Consider the following 14,428-nt stretch of genomic DNA (forward strand, 5'->3'; position numbering starts at 1 on the left):
GGCCGATGGTACCTGGGGTGGGTTAGAAGGGGGTGGTCAGTAGGTCAGAGAGGTTCTCCTGCCCCTCTGCTCTGCCCTGGGGAGACCACACCTGGAATATTGTGTCCAGTTGTGGCCCCTCAGCTCCAGAAGGACAGGGAACTGCTGGAGAGAGTCCAGCGCAGCCACCAAGATGCTGAAGGGAGTGGAGCATCTCCCGTGTGAGGAAAGGCTGAGGGAGCTGGGGCTCTGGAGCTGGAGAAGAGGAGACTGAGGGGGGACTCATTGATGTGTGGGTGTTCCTGCTCCATGGGGGGATTGCACTGGATGAGCTTTCCAGGTCCCTTCCAATCCCTGACACTCTGGGATTCTGTGAATGTCTGGATTCATTCACAGCTGGATCATGGGTACATACAGCTGAGCCAGGATCCCCTGCCGCACCAAACCACCTCCCGTAACCCAAATCCTTGCACAAAACCCCACATTACGGATTTTGGGAACAGATCTGCCGTCCTATGAGGGGCCAGGTGGCTGGGGTGCAGGGCCTGAGCCTTGGTGGGGGTGAGCTCCTAATATCTCAATGGTCCTCCACCCTCTCCTCAAGCCCCTCAGGCCAATGGTGTTCCCAGAAGAATATCTTCTGGAAAGTGCCACCCCTTCCAAATTTAGACCCCATCATCTGCAAAGGCCCAAGGAGGCTGTAGGAGTGGGGTGGGGTGATGGGAAGGGGCTGGGAAACCGAAGTGAGTCGTGAGAAAACCACTTCAATCCCTTACAGGCTACAGCCACTGTGACCTTCTTAGCCCCCAAACATCTGTTTTACCAACTGGATCTAGTGCAGGGTTAAAATTTGTTCTGCAAGCTCTGTTATGTTGCTCTCTCTTTTCTCTTTTCTTTCCTTTTCTTTCCTTTTCTTTCCTTTTCTTTCCTTTTCTTTTTTCTTTTCTCTTTTCCTTTCTTTCAATAATTAAGACTCTGACACCGTCAGTCCTTACAGAAGTTAAATCACAGCCTTACCTGTGCAGGTTATAACCTGTGTATCGATTACAATGCTGACACTAACTTTGGACTTTGGAGATTGTGTACGACTGAGGAATGAAACTCAAACATTTTTACGTGTGTCCAAGTGTCAAAGCCAGTTTCTGCTTGTTCTGTAAAGGACGGGGCTGTGTTGTAACTGCAAGTCGAGGGCAAACTGTCCCATATTGCCAGACTGGACATTAACCCAGAGCTTGGGATGGAAGAAATTCAGGCAGAAATTATCAAGCAGCTGTGGCAGAGCTAAGGAAAACAAAAACTACCTGCAACAGCACAAGGCTTGACTGTGATAGTTTATATTCCCATTAACAACTCCAGCATCTTTACATAACTTCCATGTTCCATCTATAGCTCTCACCTTTCTTTTTGGGGGGTTAATTTCTTTGCTCTGCTACCAAGAATTAAGCTGGAGCCCTTCCCGCATCCTGGCCAATGGTTTGATCTTCGCAAGCTCCGGGAATGCCTTGTCATAGTTGGGCAGATCACAGCCACAGTGTCATCCTGGCCAGGTGATGTCCCCACTCCAGGGCTCCAGCAAGGGCATTTTTGGAGCACATGGTTTGCATGAAGGTCGTTCACCGCTAACACACAGTGTGTATTTGTGGATATCAGCTGTAGGGGCCTCAGGTCAGACTGGAGGGGTGAGGGATGGGTACTGCACAAACATGGACTGGGCTTGAGAAAGGGATATAAAACCAATGACAATGATTAAGCAGAAATATCTGGCTTTACTTCCTTGTCAGAATGGTTTATTTAACCAAACAGTGTTGAGTCTTATTAATAAAAGACTTCAGACATGCTCAAATGCATGCAGTTATGAAAAGCAAAATAAAAATCACTTCATTTGAGTCGTATCTGGATGGGTATGAAAGCTCCTAATGAGTTAATCTACAATTAACTTTTATGCTTTGACGTGTTGTCCCCTGGCACTGAGCTTTCCATTCCAAAGTGTACCAGCAAGAATAAAGAACCAGCCTGTGCCAAAATAAACTGTGTTGGATTTGCAAAAGAATTTAAATCAGGAGGAATCCAGGGTCTTGAAAAGTTTACTGAGGGTCAGACCTCATCGCAGTGTCTGTTATGTGTAGCTCCTCTATTCCCCAGGAGAACTGAGCATGAAGCCTGGCCCTAAAACCTTCTTTATCTTTTCTGTAGAACATAGGGAAGACAATATTACTTGGATTTTCAAAGCTTTACAGTCTATTGAGTCAGCGCCTGCTTCTCTGCTCTCAGTTACAATTCCTGCTCTCAGCTGTGCAAGGCAAGAAGTCATGAGGCTGCACTCTTCAAGTCTGGAACAATATGGGTTAAGTATGTTGGAAAAGATGTGATACAACAGGATCACGTCTAGTACTGAACTGTAATGCATTAGAAACTGGTTTCCCATCCTTGTTCCTCTAAACACAGCCAGACACAGCTCTGGGAAAGCATCCGCTTACTGCTGCTTGTAAGGACAATTGAAAAAGCTCAACGGCACCAATAGATACATCATTCAGAGAAACTCAAAGGAACACTGAGGTTATAGGTACAAAGCAATGATACAGATAATACCACCCATGGTGAAGGAAAGCAGATTTTGAAGGAGAAAGAGGAACAAGAAAGTTCGGGGTTTTTGCGAAGAATTAAAACACGCAAGATCTGCCGGTGACGCTGCTGCCACATCTGGCAGATGTGCTGCCCAGAGAAGAGCAGCCCAGCTTCAAAGTGAATTAATTCTCTTAGTGGTACAACATCCACACGTGACAAGGTCACAGTCACTGTTGCCTTTGCTGCCTTTACTGTCTGGTGGTCATTCCCAGCAGGTCACAGCATGTGCAGAAATGCCCTGTGACAGGTGGGATGCCAATGCAGCGAAGTCAGGCAGGATGGGGGACTGGTTTATATGAGGAGCAAAGCAAAGCTTCAATGAACCCCTCACACCACCGCCTGACCATCTTGAATGTGCCGGCATCCTGGCCATAGGGAACATCTATCCCAGATATGCCCGTACACCAAGTATGGACATTTTTGAGATGACTGAGGCAGATACAGTCAGACAGGTGAGAGGTTACTGTAAGATCTTAAGTGATGGGTAAGTGTCATCCAGGTCTAAGGGGAGACTTCAAATACATGCCCCCCAAAACAAGTTTTGTGGTGTTTTCAAAGCTTGAAACCTTTGAGGAGCTTGGTCAGCTCTGCAGACATGACAGTGCAGGTGCCCATGGAGAAGATGGTGACCCTCCTTGGAGCCACAGAGCTCACCGAGCAGTGGGGTGGGCTCTGAGAGAGCAGGAGCTGGTGTGCTCAAGTAGACCAGCATGTGGAAGGTCAACCTGGACCCCATGGAGAACACTAACTCTTCTCAAAGCCAAGCAAGCTGTGGCCTCTTGCAGGAGTAGGATATGGAAGATGTGCAATTAATCTCTAACTGGTAAGACACTTTGCTAAAGGGTCAAGCTATGAGGCTGATTTGATGGAGACTGGCTCTTGTTTCTTGTCACTTGGGCAGGAAAGAGAGTCCTCACGGAGAATCACACAGAATGGTTGGGGTTTGAAGTGACCTCTGGAGATCATCCAGTCCAACCCACCTGCTAAAGCAGGGTCACCTAGAGTAGATTGCACAGGATTGCATCCAGGTGGGTTTTGAATGTCTCCAGAGAAGGAGACTCAAAAAGTCCTGGTTAACATCTCCTCTGTGCTACCACTGTCACACAGATACCACATACCTCCTCCCCTTGTAGCCTCTTGTTCCCCCACAGCTAGAAGAGCTCTCCTCTAGCCCCGTGTTTAATCTCAGGTCAAGCCCCACTGTGGTGATGGAGAATTTGGCCAGGTAAGCGATGTGCTGACCGTGGCTACCAATGGTGCCGAGTCCCACCACTCCAGCCTTGTGCGTGGCACTTGGCAAAGACACGGGATCACAGGACAAGTCAGGTTGGGAGGGAGGTCAGGAGGTCTCTAGACCAACCTTCTGCTCAAAGCAAGGTCAGCAATTCACTTGGGCCAGGTTGCTCGAGGCTTTATCTAGTTGGACTTCTACATCCAAAGCCTGAAGATACATTGCTGTCAAACATCAGCCCAAAAAAGTGCTTCACTCTTCTCTATTTCCTCGTCATAACTGGTCATTGAATTCTTTTGGATTGGAGGCGGGTGAGAAACCCACGAGTCACCCAGACCTTGCTGTGGTGGTCGCTGTGGGATGACCAGTGCAGTAATATCTCCAAGTGTGTCTGGTTATCATGTCCTGGGGCCAGGGGCAGAAATCAGTGCCCAGCATTTGCATGCACAGAGTCTTTCTGACCTCAGGGAAGGATTTTCAAAGCTGCTTGGGCTTGGCAGTGAGTCCCATTCAGAAATGGCTACGCAAATCTCTCCTGCTTATTCTAGGAAGCGTGTAGCCAAGGGACACACGTGCTGTCAAGTTACCGTCAGGCAGCTGAGCCATGTTAGGTCTATTTCTCTTCTTACCTTGTGGCAATGTACATAATATGGATTAATTTGCTCAGTTATACTAAATGGCATTCATGGAGAACAGTTACCCTAGCTCAGCTGATGCACAGCAACTTGGCAGGACCCTTTGGTACCAAAAACTAAGTGCAGAAGGGGAGAGGGAGACAATTCACGTCTGTCGTGACACCCACATCACTGTGCGATCATGAGGCCATACTTGGAGCACAGCAGGCCCCTTTTCTTTTCCCGTTCGGTGAGGAAATTCCTCAGTTTGGTGGTAGGGAAGGTGACCAGTGCTTGCTGCCTGTTGTCCAAGCCTGTCTCCTGGAGCCATGGGCTCTGAAGGCACTCCGAGGCCAACGGCCTTCCCCTAGGGCAGAAACAGGTGAGAAGGTCAGTTGGGGATCCATGCTGGGTGAGGAGGCTCCTTGCAAACAGAGAGAAAGGTGGGACAATAGCCAGGACCTGCACCGAATGTGCTTTTGGGAGAGCAGACACCATCTTACCAGGGATTTGCACACAGCGTGCTCTGGAGAAACGACACCGCTCCTCCGGAGAGGCCAGCGTAGCACTTTGTGAGCTTCACCTTCCCCTTCCTGGTCATTCGCAGAAACTCGCAGGGTGCGTCGGAGCTGACGGGGTAGCTGGCACTCAACCTGCCCCAAAATAAGAGAACTGATCACCGTGAAAGGCGTTGCTCAGGATGCTCCTTCTCCCACAAATTTCCACCCAGCAGTGAAAGAAGGGCCATGACAACGCACAGAAACATATGGAAAAACAAAATCCTGAAGGCCGCTGTTCTTCAGTGCATTTCGTGACTTTGCCTGCTTTTCCACTTGGTGTAATTTGAATTTTCCTCATTAAAGTTGGGGCTTTTTAGATGAGGTTGAGTGAGAAACACCAGCAGCTGCTGTGTTGCAAAACAGTGTCCTTACTCTACTTGGGGACATGGCTGGGGCTGGGCATCCTTGTGTGGTGCAGCCAGCTCCACACCCTCCTGCACACAGACTTCTGCAGCATTGCCAGGGAGAGGGGATACAACTGGGATCTAACTCTCTGAGCCAATGCATCTCCCCTGGTTGATGACCATGAAGTTGCACTTTTAAAGCTGCTCATGGGGCAGGGAAGGACAGACGGACTTACATGATGAAGGCGGTGATTCCAATGGACCAGATGTCGGTCTGCGGGAGGGCTCCTTGCTCTGTCAGCAGCTCTGGAGCTGGAAGAGCAAACCAGAGTGAGCCAAGCTCCCCTCCAAAGCAGACAGCAGCACAAGAACAGTGGGTACTTTTATGCTTCGCTACCTTCCCAAAAGCAAACAAAAGCAAGCTTCTAATCCAGGGAGCCAATTGAGGTGAAACACCCTCTAGGGCAATGAATTGCAATGAAACCTTGAGAACATCAAGCCAAATGGCAATAATACTACACCCCAAGCCTTGGACACGTGGATGCCAGCCAGAGTGGCATTGGCCGTGACCCTGGGCTTTGTCCTGTGTGATACACAGGTGGGAAGGTTGTCACCAGTACCTGCTCCAGCAAAAACACACTGTTGCTGGATGGCAGCACCTGGGAGGCTTTGCTTGCTGGGGCCGACTGCTGCCTCGACCCATGGCTTTGTTTCTGTTTACCACAGATTATGTACAAGGCCAAGGTTGCTGCGACTGAACTCTGTACTCACCCATGGTTTCAACATAGTCCATGCATTTGTCCATGGTAATAACTTTGTCTTGTGTGTAGAACTGCGCGTTGCCAAAATCCAGGAGTTTCAGCAGGTTGGGTTCGGTGATGATGATGTTTTCGGATCTGAGATCCAAGTGCAGGATGCTGTGTGTGTGGAGGTACTCGATGGCACTGAGGATCTGCCACAGGTAATCGCGAACCTCCACTTCTGAGTACGATGTCCTGGTAGAAGGAAGGGGATAGAAACCAGAGGTGTCCTATCTGCATTCCCAAGACCACCATTCTGCACCTACTCCTGCTTCCCCCTGCATGTCGAATCCCATGAGGCCCTTGAGACTCAAGAAGACCAAACAACTCTACTCATTTAGCATATATATTCTATATGGAAAGGCTGGTCCAGACTGTGAGTCAGGTTTACAGATGGAAGCAGTTGAGGAGGCTGCAGAGCTGCACATCAGGGAAAGCGGTGGTTGTGCAGAAATCAAAATGCAGATTTGATGCCCACCATTCCCTCTCCTTCAGTCGGAGGATTTCAGCAGCTCCACTTTCTGCCACTGTGGGAAACGATGTGGAGGAGAAATGTGGCTTCCTGAGCCACAGTAATCTCCTTGTTACCAGAGAGGGGGTTTCATATCAATTACTTTAAACTGCTTTCAACTTCTCAACTGGGTGGCCCTGAATTGTCCCCTACCCCAGTCTTGTAGGGAACTTAAGTACTTTTTTTGTGTCACAGGAAGTTACAGAGCAAATGCATCACAAATCCATTGTGCAATGGCAGCACACTGGAACAGATGGAGAGAAATAACGTGATCTGAGAGGAGAAAGCAATAGGTATTTGCTCCATACACCAGCCCTGGCTGGAAAACCCTCCCCTCCACTTGTTATTACCTCAGTGCCAAAGAGTGGAGTAGTTCTGGTCCCACGCACATCTCCTGGATCAGCACTAAGTGCCGTGGGCTGACATAGGCTCCCTTCAGCTGAGCGATGTTCGTGTGATGAAGCTTCCTCAGGACTTGGTACTCCAGGAGCACAGTCTGCTTGTCCTCTTGCCAGTAAGGGATAATTTTAGCAGCTAAAGTCTTGCCGCTTACTTTTTCCCTGCACTGTCGGACGATGCTGAAACGCCCTCTGGTACAAAGGAACACAAAGGCAAGTTAAGCTTCTCTGCTGCTCCTGGAAGAGCCAGGAGCTTCAGTTCTTTAAAACCACCAGGATCTCATGGTGTGTTTGTCATCCATGCCCAATGCAGAGTTATTCATAGAATCACAGAATAGTTTGGGTTGGAAGGGACCTCCAAAGCTCATCCAGTGCCACCCCTGCCATGAGCAGGGACATCTTCACCAGCTCAGGTTGCTCAGAGCCCCGTCCAGCCTGGCCTGGGATGTCTCCAGGGATGGTTCATCCACCACCGCTCTGGCCAACCTGGGCCAGGCTCTCACCACCTTCATTGTATGAACTTTCTTCTTCATGTCCAACTAAATCTTCCTCCTTTAGTTTAAAGCCATCACCCCTTGTCCTATCGCAACAGGCCATGCTAAAAAGTTTGTCTTGATCTTTCTTACAGGCCCCTTTTAAGTACAGAAAGGCTGCAATAAGGTCTCCCCGGAGCTTCTCTTCTCCAGCTGAACACCCCAACTCTCTCAGCCTGTCCTCCCAGCAGAGGTATTCCATTCCTCTGATCATTTTCATGGCCTCCTCTGGCCCCTCACTAACAGCTCCAATACTGCATCTGTTGTTACAGTTTGCACATCCTCCTGTGTCTCTAAATTATACAGTCACTTTAAATTGCAGGATTGAGAGCTGATCTCCTTTGGAGAGAGAAAATGGCTTATCCTGTCTCAATCAAGAGGACTACCCCCTGTTGGCAGCAGACATTGGTGCCTATCCTCTAGGTAGAGAAAGATTAATCCCAGCCCCATGTCTGAAACTGGTGGCTGCGAAGGTCGGTGCAGCAAGTAGAGGATTAGCCCTGGGCTCACTTCACAATATACAAACAGTCTGTCCTGGATCCCAGCACAGGCCCTTTTGCTCTCCCAGAAAAACCACGTCTGAATCCTACCAAACCAAGATGGAGATGGCTCGGCCAATGATCTCAGGTTTATATGTATTGCTGTGGAGGTGTTTTCAACAAAACACCATGACATCAGGGAAGCAGAAAGTTTATAAAAGTGACTCTTCTAAACTCCAGCCACATGCAACGTTCCCCTCTGGCTGGTTGAGTGCTCACTTGGATTCATTTACCTTTTGATCTCTGTTTGGAAGGCGTAGGTCTGGTAGGTTGGGAAAGGTTCGGATGGTGTGATTATTTCACTCTCTTCTTCAGTAGCAGCTGATGGGATGTCCTGCGTTGCAGCACGAAGCTCTGCAGAGAAAAAGCGACAGGGATTACGTGGGAAAACATCTCTGTCTGGAAACTGGAGCCTCTCTGAACCACACTCTACTATCTATGAGCAATGGCATAGGTGACAGCAGAGCTTTCTCCAGAAAAGTCTGCAGGTTGTCTCCCAGATGTGGCACCCAACGCTATTGGAATCGAACAGATTCTGGATTGTCCACCCGTTGTGACCGCTCCATACTACGAGTTGGATTGTATGTTGTGTGCTATGATCTCTGTCCTCTGGGGAGACCTTATTGCAGCCTTTCCGTACTTAAAAGGGGCCGATAAGGAAGATGGGAAAGGCTTTTTAGCAGGGCCTGTTGCAATAGGACAAGGGGTGATGGCTTTAAACTAAGGGAGAGAGATTCAGATCGAATATGAGGAAGAAATTGTTGGCACTGAGGGTGGTGAGAGCCTGGCCCAGGTTGGCCAGAGAGGTGGTGGATGAACCATCCCTGGAGACATCCCAGGCCAGGCTGGACGGGGCTCTGAGCAACCTGAGCTGGTGAAGATGTCCCTGCTCATGGCAGGGGTGGCACTGGGGGAGCTTTGGAGGTCCCTTCCAACCCAAACTATTCTATGATTAAATATCTCAGCCACTGGTTCTCATCTTCTCACACAAGAAGTCATCAGGGCGTGGTAAGACCCTGACAAAGAATAAGGAACTTATTTTAGTTAGGTATTTCAGGACAGCAGCTGAAACTTGGTGCTCTGGATCCAGCATGTGGTTGTGTCCAAGTGCTCCCTGAGGTGCTAAAGCATCCCTTGGCACCTTAAAGCATCTGCTTGGAAATGCTGGGTACACTGGGATATGCTAATACATCCTGGGCCAAAGGGAAGCAGAGCATTTAAGGTGAATTAAAAATATCTCTGTGAACTGATTTTTACAGAATAATCTTCTCCACGGGGAGGAAATTCCAGTGAGACTGTCCTTCCACTTCTTGGCAAAAACGATACTTCCTTTGCTACAAGGACATATTCACTGTGGGGTTATGGATTTCTTAATTTTAAAAACATGTGACTATTACAAAGTATTCAAACAGGTGAAAAAAAAACCACTAAACTGAGCTTTCTTTACTTCAGAGACAAAATATAGCTGAAAAAATCACCACAGTAGCATGATAATTCCCAGTAGCAAACACCAGGACACCCATTAACTGCTGAACTTAGGACTGAGTCCATAACAAAGAGATCCAGGCCTTTCACCAGCGACAGATCTACACCAATAGATCAATGCCTCCCGTAACGCATTAATTGTCCCAGATCTGTTTCTTCATGATCTCACACCAAAAACTGAGTGTGTCTTCAGTGAGTGATCTGTAGTTTCCAGATTTCTATTTGATTATTATATTTAATAATATTTACATATTATTAATAATGACATATATATTTTCATAATATTTGTGTTTCATACTGTTAATTTTTTTAATGTATTTACACATATTCCCCTGTGTTCAGAATGATAAAATAATTTACTTTTAAATAGGAAAGCCAAAGAGGAGGAACCTCTAAATCACCCCAAGCAAAGTGGAATTGGTCTTGATTCGTTCACTGTTGACTTCTGGATTTGTATCCCAAAGGGTGAAGTTGTTTTGATGCAGGAAAAACACAGTGCTTTCTTGGCATTTGATCTTACCTTTTTGATCCTTCCCAGTGATTTTCACTTTAGCAGAGGGGTTGCTGTAGGGGCCCATTCCTGCTTTGCTGGTGCAGGCTATCCTGAAGCTGTAGGTAAAGCCCCTGGAGAGATTTTTGGCGTAGTAGCAGCAGTCAGCGATGTCGGCAGCAAGAGTCGTCCACTCCCCATCTTAACCAAGGGAAGAGAGAAAACCAATTAGGATTCATTTAAGATGGTCACACCAGGGTGTTGGGGTTTTTTTTTGGTTGAGTTTTCTGCTTGGTTGGTTGGGTGGGTTTTGTTTGTTTCCATCAACTTTGCTTATGTGTTGGGAATACGTAAAAGTGGTGGAATTTCTTACAATGAAGGAAAAACTGGCTCGCTATGGCCAATTTCTGTGCATGGTGCCACTCGCTGAACATGTGCCAAACTCATCTCTTCTGAAACCCGCTGGTTTCTATCTAATCAGTCCAAGATATGACAATACTGTTTCAGAGGAATGGTGAAACTTCCTTGTATAGTTTAGCAAATTAATACCACCAAGCTCTAATGCAAATATACATCAAGAACGTCAAACAAAACCCTTGCAAAATCACCATTTTCTTATCCTCACTTTGGCCCTGTCTTGAGTCCAACTAAAACCACGAGGTGCAGGATTTCAGACCAGAACTATCCACTAACACCACAAACCCAATGAGCTGGGGCCAAGTTCACTCAGTTTTTATCATACTCCAGTGATTTCTCGGGGAACTGAAGTTGTAGGTTTGTCCTGAGCTACTATTTGTGGGACTAAGGTGTGCGGTAGGAAATCACCAGCAGAAGTTTCACGTGGTGCCGTGTTCCATCCTTTGTCATCTCTGCTGTGCTTAAGGCTGAACTCAAATTCCATGAGACTGCTCAAGATTAAACCTTTCATTCAAATAAGTCTGGTAGAGAGCCTCAACCCATAGGACAAACAATAATTCACCACCTCAAACAAAGGTATCAATGATTTTTCAGGGTTCTGGTTGAATTAGGGCGCGTGTATGTGTAAAAAGGAGCATATACCGCTTAGAAACAGAGAAAAGTGCGTGTAAAAACATACTGTCACATAATGGATAAAACAAGGTTTTTTTTTTCTGATTACCTTAACCCTCTTCTGTTCAGGAAAGCAGGACTTGGTGTGTTCCTGCCAAATACACAGAATGCAATGGAAGATTGTAGATGTTGTTTCCTGTTTTCCTTCCTAATTGGAACAACTTACATTTGTATCCTCCTCAAAGTCTCGCCTACAGGTGTGTCAAAAGCAATAACAATAAAATAGCTGTGATAGAGGAAAAGTGACGGACATCAGCTCCAGAGTGAAAAGGCGGAAACCTTCTGCTCATGTTCATGCTAATCCAGAAAGAAATACATGTACCTTTGGAGAATTAAAAGGAGGAACGTGGAGCAGTTGAATCCAAAGGGCTGTGTATGTGTGACTGCAGTAGAAATTACCATCAGACACAGCATTCGTAATAATAACAGCAAAATCAGTCCCAAGAGAGGTGGAACAGGCTTGGGGATTTGATTCAAAGTTCGTGGAATTAAACAACAAAACATCCACTGACTTCACCAGGCTCCGGACCAAGTCTTGGAAGAGAACATCAAAAGGATGATGCTGTTTTGCCAAACTTTTGTCATCTCATCCTTCTTGCATAATTGATGGAAAAAGAAAGCATGGCTGTTTAGCAGAGGATGAATTGCCTTTCTGATGGACCATTATCCACAGACCATCCAGAAAGCCTGGGTATGGGATGATGATGTCTGCTGATTGTTGTTTCTGGGCATTATTAGTGTATAATGTTGTCAAAATTGTAATTTGAGGGGATTACTCAGGACTGTGTATCTGGCACCAGCCATGAATATTCTTCTGTAGCTATTCACTTTTTGGTGACAGCTTTCATGTGACCTAGTTCAATTCACACTTTAACAAAGCCTTTGTATGAATATGCATATTTCAGGGTGATTTAGCCAGCACATTTAGCTTTTAGATGGCTAAATGACACCTGAATGAATTTCTTTCCTAACTCTAAACTAAGCAGCTAAAATCAGGCTGTTTCTGAATGAAAGTAAAATATCCAGCTGGTGAAGAGATCATATAAATCAAGATGTTCTCTGCAAAGCATAAGGGCAGTGCTCCCCTTTACCTTCGCTCTTGCACTGGATGGTGTAATGGATGGGGATGTTGGTTTCCACAGGTTTCCAGACCACCTGTGCTCCATCCTTGTAGATCTCCACAATGTCAGGGGGTGGAGGGCTGGGAGGAACCTCTGTCGAGAGGACACACAAAACCCCATCACTATTAGAAATAACCCTGCTGTGAGACGTACCTCTACATCCAGCATTTCTCAGTTACAAATATTCTTAGTTACAAGGTTCTTTTTGCATATATAAATGTGTATTTTTTATGCATATACAGGGTATTTCAAAAAGAAGGACACAATTTGAAATCACTACAGTTCCTTTTCTTGTGGGAATATGTCAAAGGCCATGTTTTTGTGCCACCATTAGCAACTCATCTGGACGAGCTCCAAAACAGAATCATGGCAGTGGTGACATCAGTGGAAGAAGACACTTTGAGAGGTGTTTCGGACAAATTCAACTGTCGCCTTGATGTTGTCTGTATAGCAGGTGGAGGGAACATAGAACACTTAAATTGAATTTAAAATGTTATTAAAACTTGATAACTCATTAAACCGTTTGTAAATTTCTGTGCAATTGTAACATTGCCATCATGAAATATACTGCTTTGAAATCGGGTCCATCTTTGTGAAACACCCTGTATACATATATATATATGGATACACACCCCCCCCCGCAATGGAACAGCAATTTGCCCTGCCTAATTTAAACTCAGTATTAAGATTTTGAAGTCTGGTTCTAGAACCACATGGTTTCTGGAGTGGCTCTGAATCCGGGAGAGAGACTGAAGAGTAAAGAAGTGGGAATGAACCCTGCAAAATGTGCCACACTACCAGACAGCAGGGGCTGTGGACTGGAGTGGGCAAGGGGGAGGTTGTCCTCTGACCCTACCTATAGAAATCTCATCTCATGGGTATTTACAGGTCACGTTTTTGGACAGAATACTTGTAACACCTATAGCTACTTCTCTCACCTGCTTTCCTTATGATGCAAGAGGTGGATGCTGAGCCCAGGGAGTTCGTGGCCACACAGGTGTAAATACCAAAATCATCGGGATTAACAGAGAGAATAGTCAACAGCTGGAAGTTTTTGAGCGTGGCCGAGATGAGGATCCGGCTGCTGCTGTGGACAGGCATCCCATCTGGAAAGCAGAAGACGGGAGAGATGAGTACCCTGCAGATTTATACCAAGGTGTCTCAAACCCTCCGTGTAGGAGTCCCAGAGGTTAGGGACTCCCTGAAGTGTTGCCAACGTCACCTCTGAACCAGTCGATGTGCAGGGAAGACTGAGCTGCCGTCCGGCACGACAGCGTCACGCACTGTCCGAGGGCAGCAGCCTGGTCGATGAGCTCCTCAACGAATGAAGGTGCTGCAGAGAAAGGGAAATACAACAATTCAGAGTGGCCAGGAGGGCTACGTTGAAAATAAGTGGACATCAGGACCTTAGAATGCATTTTTAATTGGGTCAAGAAGATCTTACTCATGGCCTGGCATTCCTTTGACCACGGATTGGAGAATCCCATGGGCATTGGGCATGCAGCCCTATTCAGCCCCATGGATGAATGAACTTCTCATACTTGATAATCTGGATGGATCCAGATGAACACCCTGGAGGGGTTTAAAAGGTGTTTAGACGAGGTTCTTAGGGACATGGCTTAGTGCTAGAGTTAGGTTAGGTTATGGTTGGATTTGACAATCCTGAGGGTCTCTTCCAACTGAAATGATTCTATGATTCTATCTTGGAAGGTCCACAGGGAACATCTGCATTGCCCAGCTCTCCAGGTACAGCCAAGGCAGCAGAACATCTCAGAGGAGAGAGCAAGAATGTCGCAGCAGGAGTTTTCTTCTGGCCTAGCTTAAATATGGAGGCAAAACTAACTAATGGAATTTCAAGGATTAGGGGATCAGGTCAAGACAACACCAAAGGAGAGAAGACATAAAAGATGGATATGGAAGGAGTTAAAAACCCACAGAGCATCAAATCTGCTGTTATCTCCATGGGAAAGGGGGAGCTCAGGTTTTCTTCTGTGTTTCTCCAGGGTGTATTTCTCCACAGTGCCCGGGAGCCACCAGACACACACACCTGTCCTTCCCAGTGCTTGGCTGGGATACTGGATACTGGACACTAACCTGACCTCAGGAAAT

At 46.7% G+C, this 14,428-nt stretch overlaps 1 protein-coding gene across 23 annotated transcripts in view; it reads right to left on the reverse strand.

Annotated features, from left to right (window-relative positions):
* Positions 1 to 1,725: 1,725 nt before the first annotated feature.
* Positions 1,726 to 14,428, reverse strand: part of OBSCN (obscurin, cytoskeletal calmodulin and titin-interacting RhoGEF) — a 198,490-nt gene continuing 185,787 nt past the window's right edge. For all 23 annotated transcript variants that reach the window (XM_071805413.1, XM_071805408.1, XM_071805404.1 and 20 more), the window contains 10 exons: positions 13,542 to 13,652; positions 13,258 to 13,425; positions 12,290 to 12,412; positions 10,140 to 10,310; positions 8,368 to 8,488; positions 7,015 to 7,254; positions 6,125 to 6,348; positions 5,590 to 5,665; positions 4,953 to 5,102; positions 1,726 to 4,816 (listed from right to left, as the gene is read on the reverse strand). In XM_071805413.1, the coding sequence (XP_071661514.1) occupies positions 4,639 to 4,816; positions 4,953 to 5,102; positions 5,590 to 5,665; positions 6,125 to 6,348; positions 7,015 to 7,254; positions 8,368 to 8,488; positions 10,140 to 10,310; positions 12,290 to 12,412; positions 13,258 to 13,425; positions 13,542 to 13,652 (1,562 nt within the window). In that variant the 3' untranslated portion in view covers positions 1,726 to 4,638. The remainder of the gene's footprint in view (positions 4,817 to 4,952; positions 5,103 to 5,589; positions 5,666 to 6,124; positions 6,349 to 7,014; positions 7,255 to 8,367; positions 8,489 to 10,139; positions 10,311 to 12,289; positions 12,413 to 13,257; positions 13,426 to 13,541; positions 13,653 to 14,428) is intronic.

The sequence above is a fragment of the Patagioenas fasciata genome, chromosome 2 (assembly GCF_037038585.1).
Source record: "Patagioenas fasciata isolate bPatFas1 chromosome 2, bPatFas1.hap1, whole genome shotgun sequence".
Taxonomy (NCBI): Eukaryota; Metazoa; Chordata; class Aves; order Columbiformes; family Columbidae; genus Patagioenas; species Patagioenas fasciata.